This window comes from Acomys minous (assembly GCF_964271855.1).
Source record: "Acomys minous genome assembly, chromosome: 3".
In the NCBI taxonomy this organism is placed as follows: Eukaryota; Metazoa; Chordata; class Mammalia; order Rodentia; family Muridae; genus Acomys; species Acomys minous.
Genome location: NC_140485.1, coordinates 132,750,383 through 132,767,356, shown reverse-complemented (window position 1 = coordinate 132,767,356; position 16,974 = coordinate 132,750,383). Strand labels below are relative to the sequence as shown.

Here is a 16,974-nt window from a genome sequence, read left to right as displayed (position 1 = left end):
ATCCACCTTGTTTTTTGAGCGTCTTTCATTAGCCTGAAGCTCCTGTGACGGGCTAGGCTGGAAGCTCTGGGTCTGCCCCTCTCTGCCTCCCCAGAGCTAAGAATGTGGGAACATGCCACCACTCCCAGCTTTGTGTGTGGGTTCTGGGGATTAAACTCAGATTTTCAGGCTTGTAGGCTTGTGAGCTGAACTCTCACTTCAGACCTCAGCCTCTTAGGCAGCCATTGTTTAGCACAGCAGGTTTTCATATTGCCTCTAATGACGTCTCCTTCTCCCTCCCCAGGACATCCTCTTGATGAAGGGTGAAGGAGAAGTAAAGTTGAATATGGCCATTGGCAAAGGGGACCAGGCGTTAAGAAGCAGCAACAAGGAGGGTCAACAGGCAATTCAGGCTCAGCTCCAGACGCTTAAAACGACGTGGGCTGACGTCATGAGTTCTGCTGTCCATGCGCAAAGGTGCAGCAATCTTCTCTAAGTGTTTATTTGCCCAAATAAAACCCAGCAGTTTCATAAAGTCAAGGCGCAGCATTGGGCAGCCTGCGGTAGAGTTACCAAGCATGTTATTTTTTGCTATGTGCTGGCATGAATGTCTTTGCCTGTGTTCTGTTCCCCATGGGGCACAGACCGGTACTGGTATGTTAGTGTTGCTTTGCTTCTATGTTTTCTTTTCAAAATATTTTTGTCCATTCCCCCCCAACCTCACAACCTCCACCCCCTTCACACCAGCGTCTCACGGAATCTTGCACATAGCACAAGCTTGGGAAAATGTCTCTTTTTAAGTCAAGAATATTTTTAAGAATACTTAATAATAAGCCAAGAGATTCTTTAATAGCTCTTAGCTATTGAAAGGCACGTGCAAGGAACTGTTCTTGGCAAGTTACAGTGCTAATAACCAAGCTCAAAGTGTCTGTCTGTCCCTCACCCTGCACTCATCACACCTAGCTGGTGACGCAGGACATGTGTGCAGCGTTTCTGGTTATCACAGTGATGCAGACATCCAGGCATTAGGTAGCTAAGGCGTGGAAGAGATGAAATCCTGCCAAGTGGAGGATGTTCTTACGTGGCCACTCATTAACACATCGCGTCCGGAAGTACTCAGAGTTGCATGATGGTCGGATCCCACTCATACATGGAGCCTGTAAAGGCTCACAGCAGAATGGTGATGACCAGGGACCAGGGACCGTGTCAGGGAGGCAGGATGCGAAAGGACGCACAGCGCGTACAAACCATGTTAGGTAAGAGCAGGAGAACTGGCAGTACTGCTCCATATACAGCAGGATGAGGAGAGACCACAGTGCTGTAGTACACACTGCAAAACCCAGGAGGAGATGGAGTGAAAAGTCTCACCAGATAGGATAAGCCAAGAGTGTTGTCACGTGAGGTGTCAAGCACATGTGTCCATGTATGGAAATACAATGTGGCCACATTAATATACATGACTTTCTGTGTCATTTAAAAATTAATTTTAGTTGATAAGAAAGAAAGAAAGACCGAATAAAGAGAGGGAGCACAGGCCTGCCCTGCATCAGTTACTGATGAAGAAGTAGAGAAAAACATTTGTCTTTCTTTGTTAGAGATGGAAGAGTTCACCTTCCCCGGGCCTCTTCTCAAATTATCTGTACATAAACAGCTGGCTTGTTGGGTAAATAGCGACCACTGGGAATTTAGATTAAAACACGTACCAGAAGCCAGATTCTGAACACTCCACCGTCCAATCACTCCAGGAGTGGGTCCCAAAGTGACCACAGCAAGTACGTAGGGAGAAGGTGGAGGACCACTGCAAGTCGCAAACCCCACTGCAGCCGTCACCTGCCGTGCAGGCAGCGGCAGGGGCACCTGATATTAGCGTGACGTTTTGTTCACTTGCTGGCTTTGGTTCTTGGATTTTACATTAAGAGGAAGTGTCTCTCTAGGCGAACAGGACATTGCATCTTTGTCGTAACTCCTATCGATCAGCAAAGAAAGGAGTCAGATCCCGTGGGGGCTCTCCCATTCTGTAGTAGGCTTCAAGTAAGTTCCCAGTGCTTGGCAGCAGGCCAGGCTTCCACTTCGTAGAACTGAATAGGGATGTGGGAGGGTTTTTTTTTGTTTCAGATGTTACAATAAAATGTTAAATCCAAGAAACAGATTCAGAGTTCTGACTCTTATTTCAGCAAGAAATTAAATCCGACAGCTACCTGCTGGGTGGTTTCCTTGTTGAAGTGACTGCGGCAAACAATCAGCCAAAACAAAGTCCTTTTTGCTTGCCAGGAGATCAGAGGCTAGGGAGAAGTACACATTCCAGATAACACAGACTCTGGTTGTACTGCCAAGAGCATGCAAAAGACCCTCGGCTGTGGCAGAAGGCGGCTCTGGTGGCTTCTGGAGTCTGATGACATCGATGCAGACTTTTCAGAAACGCTCCGGAAAGATGAGGTGCTAGTACAGAAGCAGCAATTTGAACAAGTGATGGAAGCTCATTGAGTATGTTATCCTGACTCCAGAACAGCGGGGGTCCTATGCAAGAGATGCTAGGGACCTTCACCCAGCATGAGCTGTGAGTAACTGTGGGTTGTTGGTCAGTTGATTACTTCCCAGCATGCTAAAGTCTTCAATTTGAGTGATGGTATCAGGGGATGACAAAGAGAGAAGGTGAGCATTAGGGGTGAATGAGACACACCCTAGCATACATTAATTTTGTTTAAAGCAACCCTAATTGTGACAGATATAAAAAAAAGTTGCACTCAAAAACAACATTTCATAACAATATTATTCAGCAAAGCACTTTAAATAGATCCGTTGGCCCTGTAATTGTATTTTGGAAGAGACGCCCAAGTTGAAACTCGTTTTTATGGTGTGTGATGCTTGTTCCAGGACCCTGGAGTCTGTGATTGACCAATGGAACGACTATCTAGAGAAGAAAAGCCAGTTGGAGCAGTGGATGGAATCGGTGGATGAGAAAGTAGAGCATCCTTTACAGCTGCAGCCAGGGCTGAAGGAGAAGTTTGCCCTGCTGGACCACTTTCAGTCCATCGTGTCCGAGGCAGAGGATCACACAGGAGCTCTGCAGCAACTAGCGGCCAAGTCCAGGGAGCTGTACAAGAAGACCCAGGATGAGTCTTTCACAGAAGCCGGCCAGGAGGAACTGAGAACGCAGTTTCAGGACATAATGACCGTGGCCAAGGTAAGTACTTTTGACCCACGCAAATGCTTCCAAGTGCAGGTGAGGACCCTTAGAGGGATTGAATTACTGGAGCTGGCTGTCTGAAGCTATGTGTAAGCTTGGTGGGCAGGAATCCCATAAAGACCATTTTCCAGAAAGATGGGAACTAGAGTACAAGTAGGAATACAGAAGGGGTGGCTGCCTGGGAAAACAAAGAGAACCAGTGAGACTTAGAGGAGAGGACATGTGGGAGGGCTATGGGGGGGGGGAGTGAAAGAAACATGCAATGATGCATAGGTATGAAGGTGCTATGACAAAACCCATTGCTATGTGTGCTAGCTTAAGATTAACTTACAAATAAAAGTTCTAAATGTGAGTATTCACACACACTGCTCTCTCTCTCTCTCTCTCTCTCTCTCTCTCTCTCTCTCTCTCTCTTTCTCTCTCTCTCTCCTCTTTCTCCTCTTTCTCTCTTTCATTGAGACAAAATCTCATTATGTATTCATGGCTGGCCCTGAAACTCCATATGTAGATTAGGGTTAGGGTGACCACATACTCACAGAGATCTGCCTGTTTCTGCTTCCCAAGCATTGACTTCTTTTTAAGATATTAAATTCACAGAGAATCTGAACATAAAAATTGAGCTACATCAAACCTCTGTGGAGCCTGTCACTGCACATTCCCCCAATCTCATGGTGGCAGTGACCATGACTGTTCATGTGCTTTCTCTCTCTTAACTAGGAGAAAATGAGGAAAGCAGAGGAGGTGGTGAAAGACCACCTCATGTACCTAGATGCCGTCCAGGAGTTCACAGACTGGCTCCACTCAGCAAAGGAAGAGCTTCATCGGTGGTCGGATGTGTCTGGGGACTCCTCAGCTACCCAGAAAAAGCTACTGAAAATTAAGGTGAGCAAACAGGCCACTATTATTCTGCATTGGTCCATAGGCTCAGCAGTTCTGTGGCAGACAAGGGTTTGGTGGATAAGATTCTTGTTTCTTGTCTCTTTGTTTGTTTGTTTGTTTGTTTGTTTGTTTTCCTCCTGGTTTTGGTTGGTGCTTTGTTGCTCCATACATCAGTAATTCTAAACAAAGTTTAAGAAAAATAATTGGAAGTGGAATTTAGTTCCACTTATGAGCAAGTTGTGGCCTTGTCTGTCTGTGTTTCTGTATGCAGCTGTACTTACTGCTGAAGTGTAAGAGACTGAGAAATACACCACTCTATTGGTCCGGCAAACCCAGTGTAACCACAGCTTAGGAAGCTTTTTAAAGTTCAGGCTCTGAAGCCAACAGGCCTTCCTGGCGTCTTTCATCTCCTGACTTTCTAGCTAAGTTTTTTGGAAAAATCACTTTTGTCAATGCCCTGCAGTCTCATTGGAAATACACAAGGAATAAAAGGAACAAACAAACACAAACAAACAAACAAAAACTATAGTTTTTGGAATCAGTTCCAAAGAGCCATTTAGAGGACTGAATTAGATATTCAAATAAAAACATGTAGCACCCTGCCTGGACATGGAGTGCGCTCAATAAGAAAGTCCAGTAGGTTTGGAAAAGGGAGGGACTGACTTACAGTAAGTGCCAAGTTGAAGGAGTCAAGGGTGAGCCAGGCCTGGTGCCATACACCTATAAGGTGAGTGCTTAAGAGGATAGGGAAGAGGACTCCACCTGTTTAAGGCTACCCTTGTCTGCAAAGCAAGTTCATGAACCAGTAAGGGATACATAGTAGAACCCTGTATCAAAAGACAATTGTAAAGGGGCTGGAGAGATGGCTGCTCTTCCAGAGGTCCTGAGTTCGGTCCCCAGCAACCACATGGTGGCTCATAACCATCCATAATGTGATCTGATGCCCTCTTCTGGCATGCAGGTGTACATGCACGGAGAGCACTCTATACATAATAGATAAATCTTAAAAAAAAAAGAAAGTTTTAAAATGAATAAAAATAAGTAATCAAGCCTACAAACAGATAAGTATAAATGGCCAGGGCTAAAAGTTAAGTCTTTACCCCTAATCAAGGGAGCCCTTATCTAAGGAGAGTGGGTACTTGTGGTGAGGGGGGGATGGGATGTTCAGTGATAGACATACCAAACTTTCACCACCAGGTGGTAGTAAAGTCCAGGGCGCCATGAACACTCACGTCATTCTTTCACAGGAATTTAAGAGATGATGTCATAAATTACTAAAACATAGTCTGTAGTAGGAGTTCCCAGACAGGATGTATCCATGCCACGTCCAGCAAAAAAAGAACATGGGACACAAATACAAGACCCAGGCATACCTAAGGCTTACAGGAATTTTGGGAGAGAGGAGAAATTCAGGGTCACCGTCAGCGCAGAGGCTAAAGATCACCTCTGGGTTTGACCATTGGGCCATTGCCACAGCAGAGGGGAGGGATGAACCAGTCAGATTGCGTGGATTTAGGAAGGAGTGGCAGGTAAGGGAAAGGAGGCAGCAAGGATGGGTGGAGCCTTTGGAAAGTTCATTTGAAAAACCTTTGAGGAGGTAAGGAAAGTAAGTACCTCTCCTGCCCTTCAATGCTCTGGCCACCCCCATCCCACAGAAACAACCATTCAGGATACGTAACTTGTAAGCACAGTGTCTACATGGATGAAGATATGAATGCATGAGGATGGGTGTGGAGAGAGAGGGGGGGGAGGGAGGGGAGAGGGAGAGAGGAAGAGGGAGGGCGAGAATGAGAATACAGGGCAAGAAAATCTATGCGAAATCTAGTTTGAAGCACAGCCATTACAATGTGACAGTGCCCTTATTGAAGACCTGGGGGAGAGCTGCAGAGATGGCTCCGTGGGTAAGAACACCAGCTCTGCATGCATGGAGACTTGAGTGAGCTGCGTGCCTGTAACCCCAACCCTGCTGAGTGGAGTCAGGTAGTTGCTCGCCAGCCTAACAAAAATGGCGAGCTTCCAGTTTAGTGAAGCATCCTACCTCAAGAAAGTAAGGCAGAGAGAGAGAGAGAGAGAGAGAGAGAGAGAGAGAGAGAGAGAGAGACTGACTCCTGATGTCCTGTTCTAATTGCTGTGGGCACACATATGAGCATTACTCACACACTACACTACTATGCCTAACACATGCACAGGCACAGAATAACACAAGGATAATCTGTGAGTGGAGTGAGAGTTAGCCAGTATGGACCCATTTTCATGCCAAATAAAACAGATAATGAATAGGGGGGGCATTTAAAGAAACTGACTTTTGACAGTAGAGACTCTCTGAATTCCAAATTCAAAAACCACTTTTACACTCTTGTTAGATGCAGCACTTTCTAAGTTATGATTTTCTTTTTTTTTTTTTTCAACCACTAACCACTCTATGGACTTATAAGCAATGATGACTTTTAGAATCCTGTTGCCAAGAAAGGCTGACTACATACACATTAAGTCCTATTTGCAAAAACGTATTTTACACATGTATAAAAATCACATCTCACATGATTGTGCTTTTGGCCACCATATAATTAGGCACCGTAATTATCTGGATTACATATTAATTAGATCCATATTATCTAATCCCAAAGTGGGCCCCTATTATTGTCTATACCATATGAGAAGACAGATTTACTTCAGGCTAACTAAATGAGATGCAAGGAATGAGACATAGACATGTTAAAATATCTGTTTTACTTTACACACCTATGACACATGTATGACACATGTATGATACGCTACTCATGCTTCGGTTTTCTGTTGTTAACTTGTAATTGGTCTTGTTCCTTATTCCTCTCCTCCTCCTTGTTTTTGTCCCTAATAATCTCCTTTTTTCTACTTAACCCAAGAGGAAAGACATAACTTTCCATTAGCAATGACAAAATCCAGCTTTAGTAATGCATGGTACATATATGTATGTACCAGATGACCATTTTCGCAAGAAAATGCCATTCAAAGCATTTTTTTTTCCAAAATAAAGTGCCATGAGTTACCTATTTCACAATGGATATTTTAATTACACCTGAAAGCCTGTTCTCTATGTGAGCCTCAAGACTAAACATGGTGTTTGAATTCCCAAATTTCTAGTGAGATTTCTTTTTCTAAGGGGAAAAAGTATGACAGTGATGAATAAACCCAGGCTAGAGTTTGCTTTAAACTTTTGACTCCATTGGTGTGTGAATGATTCATTTTAGTGGCCATAAAAATGCCTCCTTGGGTACAGAACTGTCTGAGATTGAGGAGTGCTTATCCTTTTCTTGCTGTGGGTCAGCCTGACTCCCAGCAGGGAAGAAATGTGATTTAAGCCACCCCTCTGTGGAAGATGGTGGGAATAAGACAGAGACCACAAAACAGGACACAGTCCATTTCTTCATCCACATAAGAGGAAATACAGTTTTCTGGGATTCTTTGTAATCTAGAGGAGCTGAACACCACAGATAATGTCTAAGTTACTACCCCACTTCCACATACCTAAACAGTGCCTGTCTGTGTTCAGCATGCCTGTCCCGCCTGTGAGGACACCACAGAGAGGCGCTGAGTGATTTCGCAATAAGTCAGACACTCATTCTCATGGCTGCTACTATAACTTGGGAGACTGCAGGCACAGCAGCTCTCGTTCCTTGTGCACATTTGCTCAAACTTCATAGCAGGACAGCATCCGGGTCTACACACTTTTGAAAACTGGCAGCCCGAGTGACTAAGGGCCTCCTTGGTTTCCATGGCGATATTCCATTACAGGCGCTGATAGATTCCAGAGAGATCGGTGCAGGCCGCCTAAGCAGAGTGGAGCTGCTGGCCCCAGCAGTGAAACAGAACACAGCTGCCAGTGGGTGTGAGCTTCTGAACTCGGAGATGCAGGCCCTGCGCGCTGACTGGAGGCAGTGGGAAGATTGCCTCTTCCAAGCACAGAGCAGCCTGGAGACCTTGGTCAGCGAAATGGCCCTCTCGGAGCAGGAATTCTCTAGCCAGGTGTCCCAACTCGAGCAGACCCTGGACCAGCTCAGCACTCTTCTAAAAACCTGGGCCCAGCAGCTCACCCTCCTGGAAGGCAAGAACACCGACGAGGAGATAGTGGAGTGCTGGCACAAAGGACAAGTAAGTGGTTGCCTTCCTGTTTACCACTGCAGTGGATAAGCTAAATATTTCTTTGGCTCTCATGGTTGCTAAAAAAAGACTAAACAAAACAAAACACCCCATGAGCCTATGCTAACTAAGTGCATGCAGCATCCAGAGGCAGAGAAAAAGCATTTACTGAATTTGCAAAGTGTCAATTTGTTTTCCTTCTATAAGTCAAACTTTGGTTAAAAAGTTAGCATATGTAGGAGGGTGGTGCTACTACGCCGGTAGGAAACATTCTTTCTGCTGGAGATATTTTACTCTGTTTCTGATGGTGCAAGAGTTTGCAATACGGTATTCAGCCATTCAGCCTGGAAAATGGCCCGTGGGCAGAGGCATAAATAGACAGAGTCATAAGCTGCTTTCTTGCCAGTTAACTCTTTCAGACAACTAAGTGGTTGAATATGTAGCTTTGAAAGACACATTTGATAAGCCACTGAAGCACAACTAATAGTTTTCCCGGTGTCTGGCTTTCCTCTCCGTGGTTTTGACAGCTGAACTTGAATTAGCTTGTTAAGACACGTTAGCACTTACTAGTCACCTCCCGGGCCTTTTTGTCCTTTTTTAAAGCTGTTGCTGCTCTTAGAATATGAGAAAAGGAAGCGAGGAAGGGAAGAAGAGCTGAAGTATATCCATGTCTTCCCTCTATCCCCTATAGCTCCTCCTGGCTGCCTTGGCAATGCTCAATACTCGCCACTTTAGAATGCCCGCAATCATGGCCGTCCTTAAAAGGAAGTTTCGTGAAGTCAACGTCTCTGCTTCTATTTATGCTATAATCGTTTCGAAATAGCTCCAGTCGAGGAGCATTGCCAGCGCCGTTTTGTTCAAGTGAACTTTTTGCGTCAGGCATGGTACACTAGCAAATAAAAGTCCGTAGCCATCCGGGTGCCGCGTTACTGAGCACGTTCCTCAGCCGTGTGGATGTGTTCTTCGCGCTACCCTCGCCCTTAGGCTTGCCGCCAGAACTGAGCCAGAATCACAGTCACTTGACACTGCAGTGTGGGCACAGACAGAGGGGCTGGAACCTCTAAATTGCTAAATATCTATTAAAAAAAAATCACAGTATTTCGGCTCTTTGTTTGGTTCCCTTTCTTTCTGTTCTATTAATGTGAATGAAAAGAAGTTTAAAGAAAGGTCTGGTTGTAGCTAGTAATTACTGTTTTCAATGAGCGTCTCCTGTGTTGGGGCTAGTATTGGATACTAAGGAGGGCTATGAGGATGCACATGCTGATGCAATCAGCAGTGGGGGTTTTCAGTTGTGCTGAGTCCAGGATGACAGACAGTCTCTGCTGTCACAGCTATGTTTGACTCTGATTTTGAGGACAATAGGGCATTGCCTCAAAACAGTCACTGTCGTCTAATGGAACAGTACAAGTATCTTTTATTTGCCTGTCCCAATTGTTGTCTGGTGGGCTTTCTGCCTCCTTCTGCTAGCCTAGGCCTAGTCCTGGAAGCTTCCAGCCTCCGTACAATCTAACCTAGGCCTAGAATGTTTTCAGCCTCTGAGACTTATTGCTTAATAAGCTCACCCTTACTTGTTCTTTCTGAGCTCTGGGCTGGCTGGTTCAACTCAGCTGTTCTAGCTCAAACTCTTCTCCCAGCTGACTTATTTAATCTGGTTTTTCTCTCAACCTGGAACTGCTCTGCTTGGCCTCAAACTAGCTCAGCAATCTGCTCTAATATGGCTTCTTCTCATTTTCTGGCCTGTTCCATCTTCACCTGAGTTCTTTCTCTGCAACCCGTCTCTCTATTACTGCCCTGGCAAAACTGCCTCTTAAGTAGCTTCCCTTTCCTCTCTCTTCTCATGAGAGTTGGGCATATTCTATTATGTACAATCCTCTCTGACTCGTCACCTTTTCTGCCCCTCTATTAGACGTCACTTTGAAACATGGGTGCTTCCTTCTACAAACTAACTTTACCTTTATTGTTTGGGATTAAAGGTGTCTGCCACCATGCCTGGACCTAAGCTTGTCTTTACCTGATACTTGCTCTATATCAGGCTGGCCTTGAACTCAGATCTGTTTGCCTCTGTCTCCTGGATTAAAGGCGTGTTTGTATCCCAGCTGGGTCACACAGACCTAGAATGGCTTTGGATGTACTCTCTTGCCAGCCAGATCACATAGACATAGAAGGTTCTGGATGTGCTCTCTTGCCAGGATAGCCATGTTCTGAGTTAACATTCCTCTACATGACACCAATAGTCAATAATCATCTAGTGGAAAAATTTTTTATCTAAAATGTAAGATAACACCTCAAATTCCATGAGTGTGTAACAAAATGGGCTTGAGCTCTGACAGCAACGTTTTGCTGCTGTTAGGAAGACCCCATGACTGCTGATAATCACAGTAAATGGTACCCGGCCATTGTAAGTATTGGTCGTACATCATCTGGAAGTTCAGTTAAGGTAGATGGTCTAGGCAAACATCTGTTGGTTGTATTTATAAAATTCATTTTAAAACTATTGGCTTGTTAGTTTGGAAAATGCAGCCATTTTCTTGAACTGGACAATGAAAAGAACCTACAGAAAGGTCTTCAGACTTTGATGGAACCAAAAGTATATGAACCAATGCACCGTTCATGAGATTAAAGGTTCTGCTAAAATATTGATAGCGTTATGAATATTTTTAAAGGTTTATTTTTATTTAGTTGTATGTGTGTGTACATGTATGTATATACATATATGTACCAGTACCTATGGGAAACAGGAGAGAGTGTCAGATCACTTGCAGCTGGAGCTCTCAGTCGCTGTGACTCACTGGGTGTAGGTGCTGGGAACCCAACTGGACGCTGTGGGAAAGTAACAATTGCTCTTCAGCACTGAGCCTTCTCTTCAGCCCCATGAGTGTATTCTTAGATGTCAACTTTAGCTGAAAAATCTTTTCACTTTTAATGTCACCTAATTTATAACTGACCTGCTTAAATCTCATTTTTTAAAAAATTTAGTAGATAATCACATTTCTTTAGTTCTCATTAAAAATATTCCCTTTAAAATGTTCAATATGGTTTAAAAAATATTAAAAATGGGGTTAGTGTTTAGAGTTTCAAAGAGAAACTGTATGGTAACTTTTCGTGACTTTTCTAAATAAAAGTGTTTGAGAGGACTTTGGGATACAGGCTGGTGATGGTACGCTCGCGTGGCTTGTTCTAAGGCCCTGGATTCCACCCCTAGGACCACAAGAAAGAACGGGGAAAGAAAAAAAGGAAATGAAAGAGAAGGGAAAGGAAGGAAGAAAGCAATGCATGTTCCAGAGCTCAGACACTGAGCTACTTTACATGACCATTGTGAGTGTCACCCCTGTCTTCATGATCACAATCTGTGTGGACAGAGAAACATGAAACCAGTAGGGACACTCGTTATGACAAACGCTCCAGGCATGCAGCGCATCTGTCCCAGTTATAGCCTCAGTTACTGTGTAAAACCAAAGCAACCTGGGGTGCAGGGTTGTGATTCAGCTTACAACTCTCAGGACACGCTCTGTTATTGAGGGCAGTCAAGGCAGGAGCTCAGGGCAGGAACCTGAAGGCCAGAACTGATGCAGAGGTCGTGGAGGGGTGCTGCTTACTGGCTTGCTCTTCGTGGCTTTCTCAGCCTGTTTCTTATAGCACCCAGAACCACCTTTTCTGAAGTGATATGTCCCCCAGTGAGCTGGGCTGACCCACATCAAAAATCAATCAAGAAAGTGCACCGCAGGCTTGCCTACAAACCAGGCTTCTGAAGGGGTTTCCTCTTCCCAAACGATTCTAGCTTGTGTCAAATTGACATAAAGCTAGCCTAGCCCAGCATCCTCAGATAAACATCTCTGGGAATCCAGAATGGCCACAGAGAATCCTCTGAGGAACCAGTGGTAGAGTTGAACCCTGGGACATGATTACAACTTGATCAGAGAGATGAGGTAGGAAATAACAGCAAGGTAGGATAAACATAAGAAAGGAGAACAGAGAACAGAAGTCATTTAAGAGCCGCTATGTCATTCTAGGAAATTATAGGATGTCAGCGGGGACCAGGAGAAAGAATGCAAGGAGGCAAAGAGGCCAACTGGTTGAAAAAACTAGGACTTAGAATAGGCTAAGCTTAGGCCGGGCATGGTGGCGCACGCCTTTAATCCCAGCACTCGGGAGGCAGAGGCAGGCGGATCGCTGTGAGTTCAAGGCCAGCCTGTCTACAAAGTGAGTCCAGGACAGCCAAGGCTACACAGAGAAACCCTGTCTTGAAAAACAAAACAAAACAAAAGAATAGGCTAAGCTTGCGTTTCTCTACATGAAGCTTGAGGAACAAATGAGTATGTAACATGACTTTTCTTGGGGAGATGTGAGCAGGCATTCATTCACCCCAATACATCATAGATGTCACCCTAAAAAAAAGAATTCCATCCAAGAAGCAGCTGTAACACTGAAAACTTCACCTTAGTGTGGGGGACTCTCCTGAAAGCTGCGTCGATAGTGCTCTCTGCTGCTCTGGGAAGCATCTCCCTCACCCAACCATCACTCACTTCTTATATAAGCCTGGGGAGGGGCCTTGTGATTCCTGTCATTTTAGGAACTTCCCAAGTCGTGTAAATTCCACAACCCTCCTGAGCCTTGTTCCATGGGTTTCCTGTATCTCCTGACACTTCACCTCCCTACAGGAAGGAAGGTTTTCATTAAGAAGAAATAACTCTGTACCATAACACAATGCCAGATCTTCTGATTGACAGCAGCTAGAAATTAGTGATGTCATTTATAGGATGGCAACACACAAACCTGGTGTGTTCATGAGGTCTAAGAATAGCAATAGTTGCAGCAATAGCTACTAGAGTAGTTTTTTTCTTCTATTTGTCCTTGCTCCAGTTTAAAGGGTATATGCATGTATGTGTGTGTATACATGAGTGTGTGTGCATATATGTGCATGTATGTTTGTGTGTACATATATGTCTGTGCACATGCATACCCATGTGGGCACATAATTTTAAAAATATCTTTTTGTCCTCGTGACACTATTGGTATAGTTTCATTATATATTGGGCTGTTGTTTCCCTTGTAATGTTACAATAGGCACTGCGTAGTGGACCAGGAATTGTGCTAAGGACTTCAGCACTCACAATCTCACTTGTCCCTTGATAATAATCATATAACTGGGATGCTTTAATTGCAAAGGACCTGCTGGAGCCCAGTTGACCATGGCTTTGATTTCAGACTTGCACTCCTCAGTCTTAGGATCTCCTTTTGGGATTAAGTGTGTCCAATGCTGTGTTTATCTGTGTATTGTTCAGCACTTAGGTTCTGGGCTCTTTGGGACTGTGTGAACCTGTACTGTGCTTATCTTCATACTGTTCATCGGTTAAGTTCTGAGCTATTTGAGAGGTGAATGAAACCTTCATTCATGAAGCAGTGAAGTGTCCCCAAATGTCATACCTGACATTGGCAAAGATTTGATGACTATAGGAATGAAACCATGAGGTATATGAACCAGCAGGTAAATTATACCTGTGGGTTCTAAGTTGTTAGTACCAATGTTCACTACATATACTACATAAAATTAACTGACTTACATATTGTAAGCACAAAACATATGTCGCTTTTCTTTTAAATCACTGGTTCTCAACCTGTGGGTCATGACCCCTCTGGAGGTTGAAAGAAAGACCCTTTGATGGGGGTCACCAGAGACTATCCAAAAACATGGATGCTTACGATTCATAACAGTAGCAAAATCACAGTTATTAAGTAGAGATAAAAAGAATTTTATGGTCTGGGGTCATCACAACAAGAGCAACAACTGTATTAAACAGTCACAGCATTAGAAAGTTGGGAACCACTGTCTCAAATGATTGTCTAATATCTTAAACGATAGACAATTTCCAAACAGTCTAGTTGGACCATTTTCTAAACAGTATAGAGTATTTTCTCTTTGCTCTTACTTTAAATTATTGATGATTTCATTATTTGACTGCTTTATACTTGATGTAGGAGAGTCTACGCATGGCCAGAAGTAGATACAGTTTACACAAGTGCTATGTGGGCTACAAACAATTGTTAGAAATAGACCTCACCTCGTTGTGCTGGTCTGCCCTCCACTAATAACTTCCGACGTGTGTGTGTGTGTGTGTGCAGAGTGTGAAGATATGGAATTCACTGAGTTTGGTGCTTGTCTTGTTTTTCTGTTAGGAGATCCTGGATGCTCTACAGAAGGCCGAACCTGTGACGGAGGAGCTCAAGTCTCAGCTGAATGAACTCTGCCGCTTCTCCAGGGACCTGAGTCCCTACAGTGGGAAAGTCTCAGGCTTAATTAAAGAATATAACTGGTGAGCACCAGCCCGTCCTGCTGCTCAACATAGTTTCTTCTCATTTGCATTTCCTTTGAGATGGAGTCCCAGTGTGTAGCCAGGATCCTCCTGCTTCAGGCTCAGCTGGAGCTGGGAGCCCAGCTATAATCCCAGGAAATGAGGCTGCGCCTGGCTTCAGAATACGCAAAGTAGGAGCTAAACTGAGCATGGAGCGGTTGTCTGTGATTCTAGCTTCTCAGGAGGCTGATGTGGAGGGCTGTCTAAGCTCATGTGATGGAATAGCCCAGGCAGAGCTGTAAGACCTGGTACAGAAAGAATTAAGGAAGCTAGGACATTTTTATAATACCAGTTAACTGAGAATGAGATGTGGTATCAGATTAGACTTGTCACTTTAATCAACTTTGTCACTTTTCTTCTGTCCTCGATTTTGCAAATCACCCTTTCAGTCTCTGTTTGCAAGCTTCCAAGGGCTGCCAGAGCAAAGAGCAGATTTTGCAACAAAGATTTCGGAAGGCCTTCAGGGGCTTCCAGCAGTGGCTGGTTAGCGCGAAAATCACCACCGCCAAGTGTTTTGATCTACCTCAGAATCTTAGTGAAGTCTCTTCCAGTCTTCAGAAAATCCAGGTAAGAACTCTGTTGACAGTGCTTACTGCATACAGTGCTGAGCCAGACTAGCACTGGGCTCTGGGTCTTTCTGTACCGAAATCATTACAGATTAAAGTTTACCCTAAGAAATTTTTGTTTGGTTGGTTTGGTTTGGTTTGGTTTGGTTGTTTTGTTTTTTGAGACAAAGTTTCTCTGTGATAAACTTGGCTGTCCTGGACTCCCTTTTTAGAACAGGCTAGCCTCGAACTCACAGAGATCTATGTGCCTCTGCCTCCTGAGTGCTGGGACTAAAGGTATGCACCACCATGCCTGGCTAGTCTAAAAGATTTAAATTTCTGACTAACCTGCCTCTGGAAGAACTGAAGGGAAACTAGCCCACTCATATGCATAATTGTATGCTAGCTATTTTATATTTTTAAAAAGGCTCAGGAAACAGTAAGAGTTCCTTGTATGTAATAACATTGTGCCCGAGTATCTAGTGGGTCATTTCCACTTAATTTTTGCTCCAACCATGATGAGAATGGAAGATTATTGTTCTCAGGAAGTCGTAGGATAAAGGCTTCTGTCTGAGGCAGCCAGGTTTGCAGCCACATGTGACGCTTGTTTATTTGCTTGGTTTTATTTGAATATTTCCCTCATCTAACTACAGCTCGATGGTGACATTTCAGCTGCCACCTTGACCTCAGCTTTGTTTCTCATGTATGTCACATGTGGCTGATTATTTTTATCATCATCATCATCATCAGTAGTAGTAGTAGTCATAGTAGTAGTATATCTTAGCAGTCTTGAGCCATTGGCGCATGATTTTGAATTTCTTGCTGGAAAGCACATGGATATAGCCAACTATAAATAAGGAAGAGCTCATCTGAGAACTTTGTCAACCAGACACAGGCTCTGAAATAACAGTGTCCACACCAGTCTAGTTGTCTCTTTTGAATCTCAGCTCATGATGTAATAAGATAGATTGTGCTTGGAAATGTGCTGTTATTTAAATTCCTCAACTTTGCTCCAGGCCAGCGAGTAGAACTGTGAACACTCACCAGTTTATTTGTCATGTCAAAACCCAGGCCTCTTTTGGGCAGCAGTCATCCATCAAAAGAGATGTCTTGATGAAGCCCTGCCTCGGTCTATTTTGCATGATTTAGGAAGCAAACAAGCTTATGTACCTGACCATTCTAAAGGCTGAAGGAAATGGCTTTGGGATCAGTTTTACTCTAATGGGTACATCATGGCATACGGACCTGTTATCAGGAGGAAAGGGCCGTGTCTTAGGCAGGGTTTCTATTGCTGTGAGAAGACACAGTGGCCATGGCAACTCATAAAGGAAAACATTTCATTGGGGCTGGCTTATAGTTTCAGAGGTTTAGCTCATTATCATCATGGTGGGAAGCATAGTGGTGCGCAGGCAGGCATGGTGCTGGAGGAGCTGAGAATTCTACACCTTAATCCTCATGCAGCAGAAACAGACAGTGTGAGCTTCAGAAATCTCAAAGCCTACCCCCAGTGACATACTTCTTCTAACAAGGCCACACCTCCCATCAGTGCTAGTCCTTAGGAGCCAAGGGGCCATTTTCACTCAAACTACCACAGGCTACATCAGACAGGAAGCAAAAAAAACTAGGAAGTGGCCAGCTTGTTTTCTTAGAAGTATCTTCAGGCCAGAGAGGTGGCTCAGCCAGTAAAGGTGCTTTCTGCCAAGCCTACAGACCTGGGTTCGATCCCTAGAATCACGCATGTAGGAAGAACAGAACCAATTCATGAAAGTTGTCCTTTGACCTCCACACACTTACAGCAGCAAACATGTACATGCAATCACAGTAGATAAGTAAATAATTAGTTTTTATTCTTTCAAGGGCCTGGCTCTAACTGCACCAGGACCTCTCCACATACTTACAGCAGCAAGCATGCACA

General features: G+C 44.2%; 1 protein-coding gene across 18 annotated transcripts in view; it reads left to right on the top strand.

Annotated features, from left to right (window-relative positions):
* Positions 1-16,974, top strand: part of SYNE1 (spectrin repeat containing nuclear envelope protein 1) — a 463,289-nt gene that overhangs the window by 218,145 nt on the left and 228,170 nt on the right. For all 18 annotated transcript variants that reach the window (XM_084774487.1, XM_084774489.1, XM_084774503.1 and 15 more), the window contains 6 exons: positions 284-456; positions 2,854-3,163; positions 3,884-4,048; positions 7,820-8,176; positions 14,339-14,475; positions 14,904-15,081. In XM_084774487.1, the coding sequence (XP_084630613.1) occupies positions 284-456; positions 2,854-3,163; positions 3,884-4,048; positions 7,820-8,176; positions 14,339-14,475; positions 14,904-15,081 (1,320 nt within the window). The remainder of the gene's footprint in view (positions 1-283; positions 457-2,853; positions 3,164-3,883; positions 4,049-7,819; positions 8,177-14,338; positions 14,476-14,903; positions 15,082-16,974) is intronic.